At 47.3% G+C, this 20,980-nt stretch overlaps 7 protein-coding genes across 7 annotated transcripts; 5 read left to right on the top strand and 2 right to left on the bottom strand.

The window, feature by feature from the left end:
- Positions 1–13: 13 nt before the first annotated feature.
- On the bottom strand, positions 14–2,393 carry FSUBG_6259 (nicotinamide mononucleotide permease; the record flags this gene model as incomplete). The annotated part of the gene is made up of 5 exons (XM_036684438.1): positions 14–528; positions 945–997; positions 1,047–1,466; positions 1,517–2,167; positions 2,224–2,393. 5 exons carry the CDS (start codon positions 2,391–2,393, stop codon positions 14–16), a joined length of 1,809 nt encoding a protein of 602 aa, XP_036538227.1.
- Positions 2,394–5,886: 3,493 nt separating this feature from the next.
- On the top strand, positions 5,887–9,042 carry FSUBG_6258 (WD repeat-containing protein; the record flags this gene model as incomplete). The annotated part of the gene is made up of 2 exons (XM_036684437.1): positions 5,887–6,077; positions 6,318–9,042. 2 exons carry the CDS (start codon positions 5,887–5,889, stop codon positions 9,040–9,042), a joined length of 2,916 nt encoding a protein of 971 aa, XP_036538226.1.
- Positions 9,043–9,610: 568 nt separating this feature from the next.
- Positions 9,611–10,681, top strand: FSUBG_6257 (MYND finger; the record flags this gene model as incomplete). Its single annotated transcript, XM_036684436.1, has 1 exon — positions 9,611–10,681. The coding sequence occupies one exon, from the start codon at positions 9,611–9,613 to the stop codon at positions 10,679–10,681; it is 1,071 nt and encodes a 356-aa protein (XP_036538225.1).
- A 979-nt stretch (positions 10,682–11,660) lies between these two features.
- FSUBG_6256 (uncharacterized protein) lies at positions 11,661–14,986 on the top strand (the record flags this gene model as incomplete). Its single annotated transcript, XM_036684435.1, has 8 exons — positions 11,661–12,169; positions 12,223–12,451; positions 12,510–12,569; positions 12,620–12,913; positions 12,967–13,158; positions 13,212–13,423; positions 13,477–14,320; positions 14,561–14,986. The coding sequence occupies 8 exons, from the start codon at positions 11,661–11,663 to the stop codon at positions 14,984–14,986; spliced, it is 2,766 nt and encodes a 921-aa protein (XP_036538224.1).
- Positions 14,987–15,441: 455 nt separating this feature from the next.
- On the top strand, positions 15,442–18,721 carry FSUBG_6255 (guanine nucleotide-binding alpha-3 subunit; the record flags this gene model as incomplete). The annotated part of the gene is made up of 5 exons (XM_036684434.1): positions 15,442–15,965; positions 16,021–17,350; positions 17,425–17,618; positions 17,677–17,964; positions 18,013–18,721. The coding sequence occupies 5 exons, from the start codon at positions 15,442–15,444 to the stop codon at positions 18,719–18,721; spliced, it is 3,045 nt and encodes a 1,014-aa protein (XP_036538223.1).
- Positions 18,722–18,962: 241 nt separating this feature from the next.
- On the bottom strand, positions 18,963–19,516 carry FSUBG_6254 (phenylacetaldoxime dehydratase family; the record flags this gene model as incomplete). Its single annotated transcript, XM_036684433.1, has 2 exons — positions 18,963–19,351; positions 19,408–19,516. 2 exons carry the CDS (start codon positions 19,514–19,516, stop codon positions 18,963–18,965), a joined length of 498 nt encoding a protein of 165 aa, XP_036538222.1.
- Positions 19,517–19,785: 269 nt separating this feature from the next.
- On the top strand, positions 19,786–20,604 carry FSUBG_6253 (amino acid transporter; the record flags this gene model as incomplete). Its single annotated transcript, XM_036684432.1, has 1 exon — positions 19,786–20,604. The coding sequence occupies one exon, from the start codon at positions 19,786–19,788 to the stop codon at positions 20,602–20,604; it is 819 nt and encodes a 272-aa protein (XP_036538221.1).
- Between the last annotated feature and the right edge of the window lie 376 nt (positions 20,605–20,980).

The following is a 20,980-nucleotide window of genomic DNA, read 5'->3' as shown; positions in this document are numbered from 1 at the left end:
AATATAAGAAACCTCACCACTGTAAAACGGTCAACATCAACGTCAACGACGACTTGTGATTTTGGAGTCGCTGGACAACAGCAGCTATATTGGACTCTTGTCGAGCCCACTTCATTTTATCAATAGTCCCCATTTCAGGGCTTAGATTCAGCTGGTCCATAAGGCTCTGGAGATCCGAGAACGTAGTAACACATCCTGTCAGTGTAGTAAGAACATGTTCCAACAGAATCAATGCCCCTCGTTCCCCGGGGGCTTGAGCTTGTCCGCAAACGTAGGCCTGAAGCGATCCAAGCGCGGCTGTGATATCGGCTACTTCAAAGACAAGATGACGTGCAAGTTGAGGGGCGTCTCTAGCGTTGGTCGCGAATGTCCAGAGACAAGATGTGATTTTGGCTCCGGCGCCTAAGAGTCCTACAACGGACGCCGAGACGGATAGAGGATCCATTGAAGCAAGACCGCTAATACGAAAAAAAGAAGGAGAAGGATTGAAGTGGGGTGAAGTGTCGTATTTCTTCTGGTGAATGTGCACTGCCTCCACCAGAATTACAAGGCAGATTCAGCCGCACCAAATCAAGGCGCCTGCATAAATACGACACCATTAGATAGTTTGATTGGCTAGAGACAACAGTAGCTAGCAATGCCACCACGCGTTCGCGGTATAGCCACAAGTTAATGCCTTTTCAACCGAATTGCCTTTCTTTTAGGCAAACATGCAATCAACTAGAGCATCTTTAACTTCCCCACTCAATCCATCGAGCGATTTTGTTAGTGTATCTAATATGTGAAGCGGAAGCTTGGATGGTCATCCCCCAAGTTATTCCTCTCATCCTCTGGTAAGTTGTATCTGTGGTCCCTTTTACCCTCATCTCTTAGCTTATTCTCTCGTCTGATATAAAACAAAAAGACAAGCGAGCTGAGCCCACAGAGCCAGACAAGGCCAAGACCTAAACCAAATCCTAGAGGATATGTGGGCGCTTGAGTTGTGACGAAGATATTGCTGTGCAGTGGTTAGTGACATCGCCTCAGATTAAAGATCAGGAACCTACCTAGCGATAATTCCACCAATATTACCGAAACCAATTTGCATTGCAGAAGCTACACCCAATTTGTAATGACCTGCCATGTTGTTGCTCACCCAGACCAACACGATTGGCTGGGCGATATACCCACCACCGACGATGAAGAAGAGGGCCATGTATCGTATGGCGACACTGACAGACATCATGTTGAGCAGAATCACATATCCAACGGTCGTGAAAAGGCAGCCTCCAAGGATAAAGCCCGAGCGGTGCTTTGTCTTGTCGCTCGCGATGGCGGAAACAAGTGCACACACGGTTGCAAACAGAAAGATAGGGATCGACATGATTTGAGCTCGAATAGACGTCCATCCGAGCTGTCTGAGGATAGTTGGGGTGAAGAAGGAGCCGGAGTAGCTGGTAGTGACAATACCCATGTACATCAAGATACTATCAGGGTTAGAAACAAACTGTACTCGCGAGGTTCACAAGTGACTTACCCGAGATAAATCTTGACATCTGAGAAAATTCTCTTGGCTGTTTTCTTATCCCATGTATTCATGTGAGTATCCTTTTTATCCGCTGCAAGACGGTCAACAAGCAGCGCTCGTTCATCATCGTTGAGAAATTTCGCAGTCTCGGGCCAGTCTGGAATCATCCAGTAGCTCCAGATTGCGATGGCAACGGTAGCGGCACCTTCGATAATGAAAATCCATCTCCAACCACCATATCCAGCAATCCCGTCCATGTGAGCGATAGCATAAGCCAACAAACCACTAAATGCACCAGCGACGATACTGGCGGAGAAGAAGAGGTTGAAGCGCCACTGCAACTCGTGTCGGCAGTAATACATGCTGAGGAGGTACACACATGCCGGAAAGAAGCCAGCCTCAAGACCACCGATTATAACGCGGCATGCAATCAGCCCAGCGAACGACTGGGTGAGCCCTTGGCAGATTGTGACGATACCCCAAGCTGTCATGATAGCCGAGAGAAACAGCGACGGTCGCATATTCTTGAGTAAGATATTGCAAGGTACTTCGAGGAGGATGTAGAGAATGAAGAAGGTGAATAGCGCGATGTTATAGTCTTCGCCCGACATATTGAGGTCGGCTTCCAAGCCTTGGATTCGAGCATTACCGATGTTGATTCTGCACATCAGATCATGTTAGAGATTATGCCCGAGCATATTCAGAGGAGGTCTTACCGATCTATGAATGCGCAGAGGAAGAGCAGGAAGAGGATCGGGACAAGATTTCGGTCAACCTTGCGAATTACCTTTTTCTCGAGTATCGGGTCGAACGCTTGTTGTTCGCTCTTGGGGTTTTCATCCTGGCTGATCCTAGGACCGCCGACCTCATCGATCTTGTCTGACATGGCGGCAAAGACGTTGGTGTTGGTAAATAGGTAAGGAAGCGGCTGTCAAATGATGGAGGGAAGAGCTCGAGATATTGACTTGAATGGTCGAGATATGGAAATGCGAATGGGACTAGGATCTGCCATGGCCTTTCTCTTTTAGCAGGGCCAACACCTTCTTATCTACTATGGAGTCAGGGAGTATCACAACAATCTCCCAGGATTAATTACCCCGCGCCTCGGATTCAACGTTGTCCAACCTGCAATAACCGATTCCGGGGTAATCCGGGGTAACAAGGGATTGATTGGAATGAGTGTGCGGGGGTTGAAACCGGGGTTGGAGCACTGCACCAGTGCACACCATCAGAAGATAGAATAAGTTTAGTTCCCTCGGATGATGTCCATCATTAGCTTTAAAATAAAGCCAAGACGTGAGAAGCCTATCAGGTTGAGGCAATGGATCAAGAGCAACTCGGTATTGGTTCCGATTTTCCGATACTCGGAAATAAGCCGAAAATGGTGTTACAGAGACCAAGGATCTCGAGGGAACTACGACTGATGCTAACGGTTGGAGATAAATCTCAGTGGGCATTAAGCTTCGTCTAACAGCCCACCTTGAAGCTATTTGCTACCGCGCAAGTTGATTAAGGTTAACAACCCCGATGCGGGCATCTAGTCTCCCAAAAGTACTTCCTTTACTACAGCACCGGCAACTAAGAAGTCCATCATTCTAGTATATGCAATACCAAGCCTTCTGGTGACAGTCTCAGCGGGGGTGATCCCCACTACAAGAAGAGCAGAGTCCGTTTCCATCTCGACCGGGCCATCACTGCGGCTTATCCAGTCTATAGCAGACGAGAATTCTGTCTCTGTGCTTGGCCCACTTTCATTTGTGGTGGAAACAAACTGGTTGCTGCCGTTTAGAGTAGCCTGTGGCTTCAGAACCTGATGTGACCTATTCTGGACTAAAACCCAGGGCACTTTTGGTCGGTCCCTTGAGTTGAGGCGCAGAAGGCGAATGTATCGAGTCCCTTCTGGGAGGTTAAGCTTACTGTCTCGCTGAGCATCAACCACCATTTTCATATGGAAGTTGATTGATCCCCGAGCGGTGGAGAAATCATAGTTGCGCCATACCTCCAATGATGGATCATTTGCTTTCCGCTGAGACCACTGCGTAATATCAATGTCCAATGCCAGTCCGGACAATTGAATCACTCGTATGTTTGCCATATCGACAACAAAGTTCGAAGAGGAAGCTTCATCGCCATTGTTTAATGTTAGTGTGCTCGTTATTGTGCTCGTTAGTGAGTAGAACTACCCGTTCGGTCCTTGATACCATACCTTGGGGTCAGGAAGCTTGAGGTGCTTCGCATAGCTCCGGCGGTGACTAAAGAAGATGATAGGATCATAGTCGATTGTTCCAGGATGGCTGAGCCAGGCCCAGTGAGGCCATCGACGAAGAGTTGATGGAGGGGAATTGAAGTCGCGCAGTAGAGTAGGGTTTATGGATGAGTGCCTCCAGAGCAGGGCTCTGAGGAAGTTCTCATCGCCGACTGGCATAGCATGGACAAACTCGACTTGGTATAGTTTTGATAGTCGATCTTGCAGGCCATCAAATGCCCGCAAGCGGTCGCTGGGGAAGGTAAGGTTGCGATTCGAGTAGAGAGTGGCACAAGTCTGGTATGTATGCCTCAAACTGTGTCACTGGGTCGCTATTCGTAGTGGAAAATCATACTCTGCCCATTCATCCTGAGGAATTCAATCAGGATCAACAGCGTATGCCTCAATATGGGGTTGGGCCCAACTTTCTTTCGTCGTCATCTCGCCACAAACGAAAAATACCTGTTGCTTGCCAAAAACAACGTTCTTCTGGAAAGCAAATGCTCCTGCATCGTCCAAGCTCGAGTTTCCCAGGGAGACTCTTCCATGATTAGTGTGAGGTCCATTAATGAGGCACTTATTTCCAAGCCGCCAGGTAACACTTCCAAATATTGGTCGACATTTCTTGAGGATTTGTAGCTGGACCCTAGCAATCCTCCATCGACGCCTGACTCGAGCGAAACGATGGTACAGATACTACAGGAGTAAATCTGGTCCATCTGCGAGATCTGCTATGCTTTAATGTCAGGTTCATCTTGAGGAATGCACAAGGCGTCAATCCAGATGTATCGCTCTCCTAGACGCTTCGTGAAACCAATAGCGTCTTCAAAGGTTTGAGGAAGGTTACCTTCGAGAAGAGCAATTGGCTGTCTATCCATTGGACATACGTCGTCGCTCACATGATTTGACTCGGGTTCTAGCGCTTTTTCCTCAAAGGTGCGTGAGGCTGCGTCTCCCCAGACATAGGAGAGAGTGACGAAGGAGACAGAATGCAGCGTTTGCACAATTAGGCGAGACCCAACGTCGATTAATCTTAGACATGACGCCGAGAGCCCATGCAAGCCGCGACTCGACATTGCTTGCTGCTCGTTACAGGATTCATGTTTCTCTCGGCACGTTTCCAACCACGCTTTGATTCGCTGGTGATCTGCATACTTGGGGTGAACGAATTGAACTCCACCAAAAGAAATGTGGCGACTAACATTCTGACCATTGATTCGTGTTTGGATCCAGCCCAAGTCCTGCTGCTGCTGCTGCAGCGAGAGCGAAATCCGAAGATTTTCTTGAATTGATTTTAGATCGCTGGTCATCGATTGTCCATCCTGGAGGGTTTGGATGATGGACTGGCAACTGGCGCAGCAGTTCTTGTTTCCGTCACGAATGGCCCTCCAAAAAAATCGGCAGAAAGGACAAGTGCTCCTGGAGGCGAGATCCGTCGTGGAGTCGACCCGGAGAATTCTGCCGGGATCGGGGGGGTTGGTAGAAGATTCAAATGGCTTCAATGGCTTTGGTATTTTTGCAGCCTGACAGTCGCCGCACAGGCTGGTACACCTACTAACTTCCCTGGAAGGGAGGGGCCGCGCCTCAGCGGGCTGATTACTGGTTATCCAAGCGCCCACAAATCCCCTCTCAATTCCATGTCAGTTAATTTTAGAACACTGATAGAGCTATACGTGCCTGTCATAGGTAGATGGTAATAGACCAACAGACCCGGTTTCTACTTATAACCTGCGCCTCTTTCGACAGCTTCACTATCTATCCATTCCTAGTTGAGAGGCATATATCCCTTTTGAGCGTTGTCTCGATTAATCGTCTGTGAATGTAATTGGCCAGGGGTTTTAAGGCAGAGCTGGCGAACCACTAATGAGGCCAGCCGACAGGCGGGACAAGCGCCATAAATGGATGCAAGTACCTCGGTAGTTCGACTACCATCGAATGAGAGCGAACAGCATGCCTGCGGCTGAATGCAACAAGGAAAACAACCTTGCTGCGTAACGGAAGATGAGGCGGGCGCCGTCAGCTTGCAATAAAACCCCTCTCTTAACGCAGGGGCTGACACTGTAAATTCTTCTGCAAGCTTTACAAAAGACTTGAATTATTCTTTTTACTCCGCCTGAATCAACCGTTTTGCATCATGAACTACTCCCATCGCCAAAGAGATAAAGAGGAGCGTCAGCAGAAGGGTCACGGCGACAAAACTGACCGAGATGTCACCGAAAGCGAAGACGACGAAACAGGCAAGGTCGCAGCTCTTAGATATCCCCAGCACAATAGTCCATCCCGCCAATACTTGGCATGCCCCTTTGAAAAATATGATCCAGCTCGGTATGAGAGTTGTCGAGGCCTTCGAATTACTAGCATATCATATGTCACGCAGCACATCGCAAGACGGCATGTGCTGAGAGACGTCCTGCTAAGAGAGGTGCGGAGAGACGATGGCCCTGAATCAATTACAACTACTTCAATAAAAAAGATATGTGTTTATTGCCCACGCTGCCGCCACGAATTTCGTGGGCTGGATGCACGGGAGAGGCTACACGACCATATGCTGAGTTGCAAAGCTAGCAATCAACCAGGCACTATTGAACAAACGGGGGTTTTATTGCCTAGAGAATTCGAGGAACTCAAATCGGAGGTCAGGAGCGTTTCTGGCAATGTCGCAAAGTGGAATGTCATATGGAGCAAGTGTTTTCCAGCGACATCACCGCCACCGCTATATGGCAGCAATATGGTTTCCCAACTAAAAGCACAGCAAATACTTCAACAACTTCTAAGCTCGTCTGCTGCCAACCCTTGGTCATCTTCAGAGATTAAACAGTCCAAAATCGAAAAGGCTTTGGGTGCAATCTACTTTGGCTTACCGTTTACCGAAATCGAACCTCAAATCAACGACGCGAGCACTATCACTACCGACAACATTTCCACTGTTTGGAGTCAAAGCGAAAGCAATGATGACTCGAATGATGGTTCCGCCACTGTCCCTGAATACTATGATGACCTAGGAGATATGGACCAATGGACACGCCCTCTCAGGACTGCAATTTATGATGTTGATCACGATACAGTCCATGACATCTTGAGGAACTCTTTTGATAAAGTCGCCGTTGGCGAGTATTCCTGGCTGTTGGAGTTGAAAGCATTAGGCATTTCGACGGATGACATTGCTGATGAACTACTCGAAAGGGCCCAGCATGGGCCATGGATATATTCCAAGATCGACGTGCACGATGTTGGATCGTATTTTCACGATTTTCATCTCCCAGGATGTCTCCACACCAGCAAGGAGGATGGGGCAATGCTGGCAGTCCCGTTACCTCCTAGCCAAGGTAAGATGAGTATCAAGAATGACCGTGATAACTCAATTCGTGAGACTATTGCGTACTGGTGCGGTATCGGAGGGGTGAGTCCTATGCCCGACGGGTCGTATAACCTCCAGTTTGGATCTGTTGTCTTTGAAAACGCCAACACGACTGCAATCCCCTCTCTGATGACTAGCCAATCAGCCCAAGCTGCTCCATATGTTTTACAGCATCTGCACAAAGCCATCGGTGCCCTTCAGGAGGTTGGCGGTTGTTGTGACTCTTTCAGCTTTCTCGCAAGACAGGAGTTCTCTGTTGAGCTGAAACGAGTCTGCCCTGACTTGGCATCAGAGCCTGGACCTTTGGTATCACTCACAAATTCAGAAACTAGTATCAAGGGTTTGAATCCACAGCTGCGGGACTCACTGATGGCCCAGTTCCTTTCTCTCGCCTTTTTTCTTTACGCACAAGGTCATTGCGAGCCCTTTAGGCCTTTCTTTCTGGACACTCCATTGAAACGTATACTCCTGATAGGAAACCAGATTTGGGGTCCATCCTTTACTGGGCCATGTATACTTGCGACTCCCGTGGATTTGAGCTGCTTTGGTGAGATGATTCAGCGCCGAGTCTTTGCCTTTCAGTACTTTGATAGTTTCGAAAGGTCGAGGGTGTTTTCAGATTGTGATAAGAAGTTCGACTTGAAGGTATGTCCTGAAGATTTGCTCGACACATGGGGTCCCGGAGATTTTATTGTACCCAAAGATGACACCCAGAACATCCACGCAATATCGATTGGTGGTGGCCTGATTACCTCCGACTCGACAGAATCAGAAAGTCACCAATCGCCTGTTCTACATTGGAGCCCTGTATCAAAAAACAACACCAAAATCACCTCAACCTTCCCTCGCCATGAAAAAATGATCATCGGCTCAAGAGTCTCGATAAACCAAGCCTGCAGAATGTCCCCTCAAGAACAGGTTCGGAAGTCTATTCCATGGTTGAAGGACCTGGGAACATTCCCAAGCTACTGGGAAGTATCTGAAAGGCAGCTAGGGCTTGGTTTGCAGGGCGGGCAAAGCGCTGTGGGGATATTGAACTTCGCCCAGACGTGGGTGAAGAGACTGGGTCAGACCAAGAAGTCCAATATTCTTGCCAAGAGATTTCTTTCTATCGCCGATCTAGAAGGGCCTTCCGCCGTCCAGGTTAGCTTTTGTACTGGCATAGCCCGACGGGTGCGACTACGAGAGCTCCTCGCAGATGTCCTACCAGCCTATGTAGAAGACCTTGCTACCAAGCCTCGTTTCTGGGAGAATCTTCAGGGCTCTGACATCCTGGATGTATTGCGACATGAAGACTTCAGAGCACATTATCAAAGGCTAGACCGTGAACTACAAGCAGAGTTGGAGACGCTTGCTATCGCCGTCCTGTTTCTATTGCAAGACACAGGTGTAGATAGGAAGGGCGAGAACTTTGTTGTTGGTTACATCCCTCAAGGAGTGGCAGTTCAATGCTTCGAAATTCCCATCGAGAAGCAGAGCTTCTGGGCCCGAATACTTGCCGACTCCGAGGAAGTAGCGACTTTCGCTTATGTGGCGACGAGGTGCTTCGAAACGGACCTAGTCAAATGTCGAGGTCCGAGGGAGGAATGGAGGAACACAACATCCCTCTTCTCGACCGAGGTATCACTTTGTCAAGATCGCATGCAGGGAATGATAGCGCAACAGCAAACACCTTGGACTCTGAAGGACTCTGAGGCGTATCTTATCGGGCGAGTCGACGCACCTTTACTCGTACGAGTGATTCGACCCAACATTCAGGACGAGCCAGAATTGCTGGTATCAATGAGTACAATTATTGCTCCGTTTTTGAGGAGGTGGAGCAGGAAGCAAGGGTATAAGAGGCCGTGGCTGTTACGAGAGAGCAGAGCTATAGATCATCAGCATCAGATGGCTGAGAGTGTTGTTGTGACTGCGGACTTTCAGGGTTTGTAGCATATGAATGAAAGAATGCCGGTTCATCTTTTTGTAATGTATGTGTATTGGGAGTTTAGGACCGGATATAGCACGGGGATAGTGTGCTAGAGGTTTGCTAACCCGAGACAGAAATAGCTGTATGTTTCTCACTTGCTGGACATCTCCAACATATGTGAGATAACACTAACAAGATTGAAATCTAGCCTAAGGTACTTCGAGTGACGTAGTCCGCGAGTTGGATACGCCTGCTGAAAAGTTCTATACGATCGATGACTCTAGGCGTAGCTTAACCTTATCATATCTGCCGAGCCGATCTACCTCCTGGTCACGTGCGGGTCTGGTGATGCCCCTCTCTTGCCTCAAGCATCCGATCAATTATATCATCACCGTCAGAAAGTGACACCACGTCTTGCCTTATAACCAGGTACTTCTCACGTTTCTGTCGCGCGTAACTACAAGCCAAATTCATTGCAATTCTTGAAACCGACCCATTCTCACCTCATACCCAAATCACCAATTTTCACTTCCCCCCGCGTCAGATCAAACCCAAAAAAGCAAAAAGCAAAAAAGCACACCACAACGCGTCATGCCATTGCCAGAACCACGCGAGCTCACTCCTCGAGTCTGCGAGTTGGTAGCCTGTGGCGAGGCAAACACAGATCTTTTGAAGCGCTGCTCAAGCTGCAAGGCAGTGTATTACTGCGGAGCATCGCATCAAACAGCTGACCGAAGCCATCACAAAAATGGCTGCACCATCGTCAAAAAGGCACGCAAGGCGGTAGAGAAGGAGGAGCAGGAACTTCGCGACCACCCTGGAGATATGTTTATGCCTCCGAACATCTTTGAGAATGGCGTTGGGCATTTTTGGGGCATTCATGAGACGCGCGCGTATATGCGTGCGCGATACCATATGGTCGACGTGCTACTTCAGGTTTATGGCGCGCCAGGTGGTAAGATTGATGCTGTTCAAGAGGCCTTGGATCATCTGCTTGATATGCTTCATCTTTGTCGGGGCGACAACATGGGTGTGAGGGATCTTGTGCCGCATTTGTACATCCGGCTCGACAGGGATCAGGAAGCCTACGATTTCGTCAAGTGGTACGCGACCACTGGCTCAGAGTCAAAGTATGATTGGGGCGACATGGATCAACCATATCTCGATATCAGAAACGCGGATGTCCTGGAGGAACCTTTGGAGACTTGGTCGAACGGAAAATATCTCAGCCTGGGCCACGCGGCCGCTGTGACGCTCATCAAAGTGAGAATCCTGCTTGACCTGCAGTCTGCTCAGAACACCGCACGAGCTCTCAACGGCACTATCCCACCAGAGATCGTGGGGCTCATTCGTGGTGAACTTGTCGGCAGTGCTGTAGCGTCGCGTTCTGACATCCTCTTGGGCAGCACAGAACATCTCTCTAAGCTTATCAAGAAGGTTAAGGACCAGATTGTCAAGCTTTACAGATCTGTGAATGAGTATAACCCTCACTTCTGGCGCTTGATGTTGAGTAGTCCAGTATCAGCCGCATCTCAAAGACCTGGAATGTATTCGCATGAAACGAAGGAAGAAGCTTGTCTGATGATTGGATATTGTCTTGCATCTTGGGTTGAGACTCCTGGAGTATTTCAGTTGATGAAGGAATTGAGTCAGACTGTTTAGAAGATTGGAAGGTTGGATTTTGGAATTGTATTAAGGCTATCAGGCTGTATCATAGGCGCTGCATTATATCATTAAACTAGAATACAAACTGTATCAGCATTAGCTCATGTGAAACAACTTTCCTGAATCCACACTGAACGGCGAGAAGATCCAGATGGGCTCAGGATAAACTTGGGATAAAATCTTAGTCTAGAGGAGAAGTCCCCCAAGTTGACGGGGATCAAGATAACTGATAACAAAGTATATATTGGCTTCTCAAAGCTAACGTTTAACTGTAGCGTATCCAAGTCTCTGAGCTGTTACCCAAACGGCCGCTGTCTGTCGATGTTGTCTTGATTTAAAGTCGGCTACATACGCTAGACTTAGAAGTTAAGCCAATGAAGCAGAATTTGCTGTGGCGAGCGGCCGTCTATCTACATAATCTACAACTTAGAAGCCATAAAATCTGGAAAAGATCCTTTCCATAACCCGCCAAGCTTTGAGCCGTCCGTTATCTGGCTGGAGATTATTGGGTAGTTTACTAGGATATTGACTTTCCTTACCCTGGAGATTTCAGTCAGTTATCCGGCCAGAAAGGGGTTTCTCCCTGAAGACCTATGTAAACAACAGCACTCCCTCCGGTTTTAACATTAAAAATCGGGAGTCAAAGCCCCATAGGGTAGGAAGCCACACATAGTGTGGCTGGTGCACCAGCCTCACTCAACTAGATCCTTGCAAGCTGAAATGCACCTACATACAGAACGGGCGATCAGGCTGCGCACTCTGGCAGCTCATCCAATGATAAATGAAGCTTACTAAGGGGCCTAATTGCTTATCTTACGGACTGAAAATTAAATCCCTCATTTGCTTGGTTTGAGTTCCATTTTCAATGGCAAAACTCCCCGGATACTCGATCTCCCCGACTTAATCGACCGAATCCACTATTCAGCTTACTAGATCCTACCTTGAATTCTCTACTTTGATTTGTTGCACTGCTGAAATGCCATTGCAAAGCAAGAGAACAGTCAAGGTCCATGAGATCACCGCTGGTACTACCAAGCAACAATATCTTGACTTTGTTAAGCATCTTTGCATCAAGCCGCAGACGACCTCTAAGTCTCACTTCTCTCGGGTTACTAAGCACTTTAAAAGAAAGTCCAAGTCACTATTGGGTAAAACCTCAGCATCAACACCTGAGGAAGACGAAGACGCAAAGCCGAAAGATGAAACCGAATTGACTTCACCACCTTCGACTTTAAAAGGTAAAGGGGAGCAAGCTGCACCACTGCTCAACAATTCTCAGCCGACTGTAAAGCGTTGGATAGAAACAACTCTCTGTCTCCAGAATGGCCTGCCAGTTGGGACAATCTCTTTCGAGAGTGAGTCCTTAAAGAATGAAGCTCTAGCCCGACGTGGAAAGGATAAGAAGTCGTGTTGGAAAGACTGGGTTGTCGAGGACAACTTCAAGGGAGTCACCATTCTCTATGAAGAGCCCAATGCAAAGTTCGAGTAAGCTTTTTCTTGCACAGGGCTATTGATGCAAAGCTCTAACTCTCTTCAAGCATCTGTGCGGTTCACGGGCTGGGCGGGAATGCTATTGATACCTGGACTACCGATCGTGGTAAAATGTGGTTGAGAGACCTTCTGCCGGAGCACCCAAACTTCGAGAACAGTCGCATCATGACTTTTGGCTATGACTCGGACCTTACGGACAGAAGTACCGTGATGGAACTGGAGAACTGGGCCGACACTCTTCTACGGTCTCTGAACGAAGTGCGAACTGGGGACGAGGTAGCTTCTATTACTTGAGGGGTGTTCGATAAGCACATTGCTGATCAGATAAATTTAGGAGAAAGCACGTCCTCTGTTATTCGTATCTCATTCTTTGGGAGGACTGGTTGTACGAAAGGTAAGGTCCCACGAACATATCGGTGTTCGGCAACTGACCGTATTTTCTAGGCTATGGCACAACTCCATCCTACTTCCAACTACACAAATATCACAATATCGCAGTGCGGCATTGTCTTTCTTGCGACACCGCACAGTGGTTCGACAAAGGCGGATTGGAGCAACTTTTTGGTCGCGACCGCACATACAATCGGAGGCGTCAGACCAGAGACTGTCAGAATACTTCAGGCCTTCAACACTGCTTCTGTTTGGGATACTGCAGCATTCTTCGATCTTGATCCATGCCCACCCTTTCGATGCTTTGCAGAAGGCCTCAAAATGCGGGTTAAAGGCACCAATCAACACGTAAGTCCTAGTGTCGTCTGCTGCACGATTGCTGACTCACACTGTCTGTAAAGATTGTGACACAGGCATCCGCGACCCTCGGAACACGCCAGGCGTACATGATCATGGATGTTGACCATAGCTCGATCTGCAAGTTTGAGTCAAAACTGGGACCTTTCACGACGATCAGCATGGAACTGTGGAATTTGCTTAATGACGTGACCACTGGTGGCGTCCAGCAGCCCCATGCTCGACCAGAGCGCCGTGTACCAGCCCACGATGAAATAGACCAGTAGATAAGTCCTAATATGATCGGTAGATGTTTGGCCAGCCACGCTTTCTTGCCCATGCATATCCGCCCGATCGAGGTTTCTGGTGGGAGGGCACAGAAATGAACGGTATTCAACATCAGCTCACATCGACCAAGCCTTTCTTTGGGCGATCCACGGAGCTGGATACTCTTCAATCGTCGTTAGCTGGAGGTGGAACTCACCCAAGTCTCACTGTAGTAAAGGGTATTGGAGGAATAGGGTACAAGTCTTGAGTACCCTGGCTTTTGATACAGGATACTAACGTCCCTGTAGCAAAACCGAACTACTTCTTCAGTTCGCAGCTAGGCAGAGAGACCGCAGAAATGTCTTCCTCTTAGGCCCCCAAGACGGAGAGACACTCGACAGTGTTCTCTCCAAGCTGTCAACAAGAATTGGGTTCGACATGATTGAGAGTCCGGCCGATAATCAGGAACGATGGAGAAGCACTCCCATGACTGAGCGTATTCAGATCTTCATCGAATGGCTGGGACATAGGTGCAACAGAGATTCGCTCTTTATCATAGACGATCTTGAAGCTTTTGGATACTCTCAAATCCCCATCATCTTGAAGTACCCAGCACAACACATCTTGGTTTCCACCAGGGACTCCAACTTGAAACGTGCGGATCGAGCCTTTCGAGAGCTCCGACTGTCTCCTCTGAGTCACGACGATACAATAAGAATCTTGACAAGTACGCTTGCGGGTCTCTCTGCAGACTCGGCCTTTTGGGATAGTCTTGATTCTATCGCTTGTACAGTGCAAGGCCATCCTCTTGCAGCTCGAAATGTCATTCCTTTTATGATCGAATATCTGGCAACCTATGACAACCCAGGTGCCAAATTCTCAGACCTCTTCAAGATCCAAGACCCAGAGGAGCGTAAAGTCTTTCTTCAGTTCAGCTTCGAAGGTCGGTCGCTCTGGGAGGTCTTTGAAAGTTCTCTACAGCGTCTTGAGCTTCAAGAGAACCACGAGAGCGCTGGCAACCTACTTCAAATACTCCCTTTCTTGTCTTGCGACAAAGATTGTGTAAACGACCTTTGGAAGATGAACACTCGTTGGTTATCTGACTACGAAGAAGAATTCCCCGATATTGCAGTACTAAAGTCTGGCTTCACGGTAATATCGAGCTGGCTATTTAAACTGCGTGGCGTCTCATTTTATCTTTGGCAAGACTTACTTCGCCCCCCCAAGTCGCTCAATATACATCCTCTTATGTCACAGTACATGCTGTTACATTTAGCCGATCAGAAACGAGTTAGTATTTTGAGGCAGGTCTTACACCTCTTGTCTAAATTGGAAGCGAGAGGGGCAGATAGAGAGTCCCAAATCACGCCACACGTGCTACACTGCATTCAGGTCTGTCAGGGACTGGGTATCTCACTGGAAAGCCTGAGACTCCCCAACGACATGATGAAGTGGGTCACGTTCTTCTTTGATGATCAAGAAACAGAGGAAGCAGATCCATTTGCTGACCCTGTCGAGCTTCCTTCTGCTGCAGTAAACAGGTTCATCATGAACTGTATGCAGACCAAAGAGAAGCTGAAGGAGGGAAACGTCTCAATGATCGATGGAGCGACGATCTCAGGAATGCTGATAAACTGCAAGAAAGCCTATAGAGAGCTGAAGATCTTGGCGGAAGGTCACAGTGGAATACCCGACCTACTCAAACCTGGACTCGTAGATGCCGTTGAACTGCTTCAAGATATGGTCAGATTGCGTAACATGTATCCGGAGTTCATCGACGAGCTCCAGGAGTTCCGACGAAAATTACAGGATGGTTGAACGGCTATATTCAGCACAACTCATAGCAACTAAATGATATCTCACTTCAAATTGTTAAAAGTAGAGTAAATTGATTGACTCATTGGCTGGATTCTCCGACAATATATATTATGCCCCTAGGTAATTGAATTTACGAGCAGTTTTATTTATGGCGACCCCCGCAGAACAGGAGGGATATGATTGGTAGGGAAGAGCTGCGAATCGACATGTGACCTGTGTCCTATAGCGGCTGACGGCAACATTCAGCTGTCTGGGAGTAACGTGTTCTCTCTCAACTTCCGGGAAACCTCCATCATCCGTCAGATCGCCCGTCAAAAACATCTATCAGTCAAATCAATACTAACAAAGTCACCAAAGCCATCGGGCTCATCTCTCTTGACTGCTTCCGTTATCGAGAAACAGACATCGTGTTGACATCATAATCATACTGCAGCTCTGCGCAAGGCTGCCTCAATATGGAAGCCAGTGAAGAAGGCTTATTTAAGTTCTCTCAACTTCTTCGATCCTTCAGTTGTGAACTGGTTCCTATTGACCTTTTCGTGCGAGCATGTGAGCCAAAGGCGACTTGGTCATCAACTGGAGAGATCATCGAGAGACTTCCCCTGCAGGCGGGAGTTCCTGAATGGCTTGTGGATTTCTACAATGCCAATAGACCTTTTTTCCAAGGCAAAGTTTCGGAAGCACACCATAGTTACTTCGAAATCAGCATCAAAGCCTCCGTTGCCTACTTCCGAGTGACGAATGAAGGACAGCCTGACCTTGAGCCTGGCCAGGACATGTCAATAATCAATGAGCGCGTCGTGTCTCTAGAGCGCTTGGCTATTACCTTTCAGGCGTTTCCGTCAATCAATACCGAGATAATAGGAGAAGAGATGAGTGACAGGTTTATGGATGTTGTAAAGACTTCGATACTGCCTTTACTATCGGGAATTACAGACGCAGACATCGAAGACTGGTTCCTGCCTCGAAACCTCAAAGCGTGAGATTGTCACTATCCCAGTTAGTTGTTACTATTTAACACAATTGTATTATAGGAGAGAAGGCTACCTGTTATCGCTCTTTGAACTTCTGTACCAGGTTGTGGATATTCTAGGAGTCGATTACCCTGCCCTCCCATTATCGTTACCGAGGTGGATATTGAGCCTCGTTACTGCAGAGACATTGAACAGCTGCGGAGCGCTTTTCAGTGAAATTTCCGAAGTCTTCGATGCAGTTCAAAACAGTAGCCATATGCCACTAGAGCTTGGCTTCTTATCAGCCCAGTCAAACACCGACGAAAGAAGTAATGCCATGGTTGGATACATATTATCGATGTTTTTATCAAACGAAGTCGTGACAGCTGGAGACAGAACATCAGATAACCGTCTTGCGGAGGCTTTCTCCAACTGGCAGCCTTTGTCACGCATTAATCCATCTTCTATGGAATGTTTGGGAGCAACAAGTTTCTGCAGTCTAACAAAGCTGGGCGCGATCCAAATTCCACTCACTGCCGCGCTAGATACAAAGGCATTACATGGACTATTGCTGGCTCGAAGGAAACAATACAAGGAAGCTACAAAAATCCTGGAATCGACAACCAAAGACATTATTTCCCAATACGGACAAACGTCCATGCAACTTGGAATAGTTATAGCTGAGCTGGCGAATTGCTACAACATTCTCCGCCAGGAGGAGAAAGCAGAAGTCTGTCTCAAAACAACACTGGAGTCGAGAAAGGGGTCCAGTCTCATGCTGCGTCGCGATGGAACCTATCTAAGCTTAGCACTGGCCGACTCTTTTATAGGACGAGCGAGATACAACGAGGCCCTGCCAATACTACAGAGAATCATCGAAGCCTTCGATATATCAGCAACATCCCGCATGATGAGTGCACTACGTCTTGCTAAATGTCGACGTAGGATGCGCAGGAATCCCCATGAAGCCTTTGAGCAAGACAGTCCACTGTGGGCTGGCTTTGCGTTACTGGCAGATGTACCCGGGTTTCTCACGACAGAATACATTGAAGAGTTAGCTTGCAGTATCTCAGAAATGTCTCGAGTACAGGTGGGGCAGTCTGAAAATGTCTTGCAGCTAATAGAAGCGGTTAACCGCGTCGTGGGTAAAGTAAGCTCCCTCACAAACAGCCCATCTTGGGAGTGGTATACGGAGCTACAGGAAGAATATTCTGTCCAGGTCGCAAGCCACACAAAGCCAGGCAAGGGAAAGCAAAAGGAAGAAGGTGCAAATATTAAAGAGATGGATGACGACGGAAGTCCTTCTGCTCCTTCTCCTTCTCTTGACCTAGATTTTGACATTGTCAACAACGCAGAGCCTTGGTCGGAACAATTAGTCCTGGCACTTGGCAAGATCCCTAGACCCTCGATAGTAGAGTGTTAAGCTAACAAAATTCTTCAGATGGTGCAGGTGTTTGTGCTCTCTCAAGTCTTCTGATCTTAAAGCGTCTCATGCGCCGAATCAGGCAACTCGAAATAGTTCACCCTGACGGCCCGGCCTACTTGAGTCGTTCATATCTGGGAATGAGACACAGAGAGCACAACATGGATATGCTCAAAGAAGTCTTGGACTCAGATAGAGTTGATGAATTTCTCCCCTGTCACTACTTCGACTATATAGCTGGGACATCAATTGGAGGGTAAGCAAGAAGCACTTTCTACTATATCATCAGCTGACAGGCTTCTAAGTCTGAACAGTATCATGCTGGGAAGGTTACGGATGTCAGCGGATGAAGCTATTGATGGCTTTATTCACTTCGCCAATGCCGTTTTTGGCCATCCCCGAGTGTTCCACGCCGCACCAACGTTTTTCCCCTTACGAACTAAGTATTCATCTTCCAAAGCTAGTGAGGCCTTCAAACAGATCATGATAAGCAGCAAGCGTAATGGGATGAAAGGAAGGTTCACACCCGAAATTGAGACTCTTAAAGACAGATATTTCACCGAAGATCAAACTTTCAAAGACGGTGGACGCTATCCTCGAACGTGAGCGAAACCCTCCTATCCCCATTGACTACAAACTAAAGTTTCCAGTTTTGTTATTTCTACTTTTGCTGAAGGAGGTCCCGCAAGACCATACATGTGGAGCAGTCATGGCGTTCCTGATGGCGAACTGGGGACCAACAGCTCAGCCGCTATTTGGCAAGTTGCATGTGCCATATCTGCCCGTCCACTCCACTTCGACCCGATAGAGATCGGGGGTATCAAGTACATAGATGGCGACTTAAAAGTCTCTCATTTCTTGGCTCTCACTCTAGATCAAGTCAACGTTTACGCTCAGCACGAAAAGGTTCCCTCGGTTCTTCTCAGTATTGGGGCAGGTATTCAGGTAGAGATTGAGGAAGCCTTTGGACCTGGAGCAGAAGAGTTTATCCGACTTGGACTTCAATCATACAGTAAAGCTTACCAAAATTTAAAGACCTACGCCAAAAGAACAACTAACACAAAGGCCAAGTATGCCGAGAGCACCAAGCCAGAGCAGGCATACAGACTTGATGCTGGAGAAAATCTGCTTGAATTCCCCTTCGACGACTGGCGTCCTGTCAACAATGGAAACTCAACTATCCAAGAGATCACGGATATCACAGACACCTATCTCCGCCAAGGGAAAGTGAGAGACAGCATTAACAGTATTGCGAAAGAGGCTGTTCGGATTCGACGTGCACGGGCAAAGACAAAACAATGGGTAGCCTTTGCAACGGATGTAGTCCCCGTTTGCCCCTTGTGCCGTCTTTCAAAATGATATGAAGAGGAGGCATATTTATGAGATCATCTGGGAAATTCAGAGCATGATTCTCTTCAAGCCAAGAGGGCTCTTGAGAAGAGACGTTGGGACGAGTATGTGACCGCTGGGAGAATAAAAGCCAAAGATTTGAGTTTCTGCAAATGGGGCCCTCATCATACTTCAAAATTCGAATTTCGTTGGTTTGTGTTTAATCTTCTTCATTGTACTTACTTGATATAACTAGTGCAAGAATCCGATCTTACTTATTCCAAACCGCTGCCAGCATGCCTGTTTTCCAATGACAGTTATAGTACATAAAAGATTGATCCTTCTTTCGTAACACCATGAGCTCATGCCAAAGATTAAGATTGGCTTCCTCGCCTTCCCGGTCCATCCGATGAAAGTGATTGATCTGTGTACCAAAGATCTCCTTGTGCTTAGGCGTCACAGACCATTTCTCAAGACGTCCAAGCGACTCCCACATACTGATGCTCCATGTCTTGCCGACTGGATTGCCATCATCATCCTCTATACGCATGTATCTATTTGAGAAGCAGCCGAAGGACTGACTGTTCTTTGTAAGCTCTCCCATACCGCTATCGAGAGTTGTTTTGATCTCGGCTGGTGTACTGTTCTCCCAGACTTGCCCTGATCGGATAAGACAGAGGTTTTCGTGAGGTTCAACAGTAAGATGAAGCAGTTACTCTCAGTATTCGTCGACAGCATCTGCGCCAGAGTCGTCGTGTAGTATCGCAGCATCGCCCGCCAGCCTGTACTCAGATCCGCCGAGTGCCCATCATCCGGACGAACCATATCGACAGGCTGACTGATACCCGTACACGCATCAGGGTACCTGATCAAAGTACCCCCAGCAGGAGGAGACTTCCTACAGCACTGGAGAGGATGGCTATATAGATGTTGCCCATCTCTACATCAATGGATCATGTCAATGTCGCTCATCATTTCTTTTCCTCTACTAATCTTACATGGAACTTCCGCCGCTTCTAGGGCAGTAACACTGGGAGACACTTGCCAATATCATCACAATCAGCTTCCCTACCTATTGAACCGTGTACGCTACCATGAAGGGTGACTCTCATCATGCAATGGCTCCCTCTGAGCAGTCAGCCATTGCCTCAGTGATTTCATGCGATCCCTCACCAGTTGACAAACCTCAAATTGAAAATGTAGACTATCAACAAACAAACCTGCGAAAGCGATTCACATTTGTATCAACAATTGCATTCGGTTTCACAACTATGAACTCCTGGGTAGCTTTCGCTTCAGGTCTGGCCGTGCCTCTCTCATGCGGCGCTGGACCAACTCTCATCTACGGCCTTCTCGTCGGCGGCATCGTCATGTCCATCCTCGCAACAGGTTACGCAGAGCTAGCTTCGGCGTTTCCATCTGTAGGTGGCCAGTATCACATCGTCTACATGACGTTCCCAGCTTCAACACGTCGATTCGCTGCATTCTTTACGGGGTGGATGTCGATTCTATATACTATGGGAGCTACAGCCTCGTGTAGTTTCTTTGTTGCGCAGTCGATCTTGAAGTTGGTAACGTTGTCGAATGAGACGTATGTTGGTCAGAGCTGGCATGTCTATCTCGTCCACATCTGCCTGTGTACCATCGCCTTCTTAGCTGCATCACGATTTCCAGCGGCTCTTGGAAGTATCGTTGTCTCAGTGTTTTGGCTTTCGATTATCGTCTTCATCGCCTCGCTCGTAACTCTCTTGGCCGTTCAAGAAGTTAAGCAGCCCAGCAAATTCGTCTTTACAGAATTCACAAACGTTTCTGGATGGACAAATGGATGGGCCGCTATGATCGGTCTCGCGAGCTGTCTGTGGGCTTATTGCGGTATTGATGCCATTATGTTAAAGTTAAAGTGTATTTTCTAACCTTGTGATTGACTTATAAACTTAACTCTGCTACTACCTTCCAATTGCCCTAAACCTTCTTTCTAACCTTCTTTCCTAATTATACTAATATATATATTATTATAAAACTTTCTTTAGTTAAGTTAAGCTTTTCTTATATATTAGCATTTCTTAATAAATTTAATAGCTATATACTGTACCTAGTTAGTACCTTTTAGAAAGTTATTTATTTAAGTAAATTACTAGCTATAGCTTAATTAGGGACTTAATTTAATACTAGTTTTTTTTTTTAATTAACTTTATTATTTTCTTAGCTTTAACCTTATTATAAAGAAAGGCTTTTAGTACTTCTTTTTCTTACTTAATAGCTTTCTTAGTCTTTTAAGAAAGTCTTTTA

Source organism: Fusarium subglutinans (assembly GCF_013396075.1).
Source record: "Fusarium subglutinans strain NRRL 66333 chromosome Unknown NRRL66333_c0000064, whole genome shotgun sequence".
In the NCBI taxonomy this organism is placed as follows: Eukaryota; Fungi; Ascomycota; class Sordariomycetes; order Hypocreales; family Nectriaceae; genus Fusarium; species Fusarium subglutinans.
Note: the sequence above shows the minus strand (reverse complement) of the source record. Positions and strands in the feature narration are given on the sequence as shown.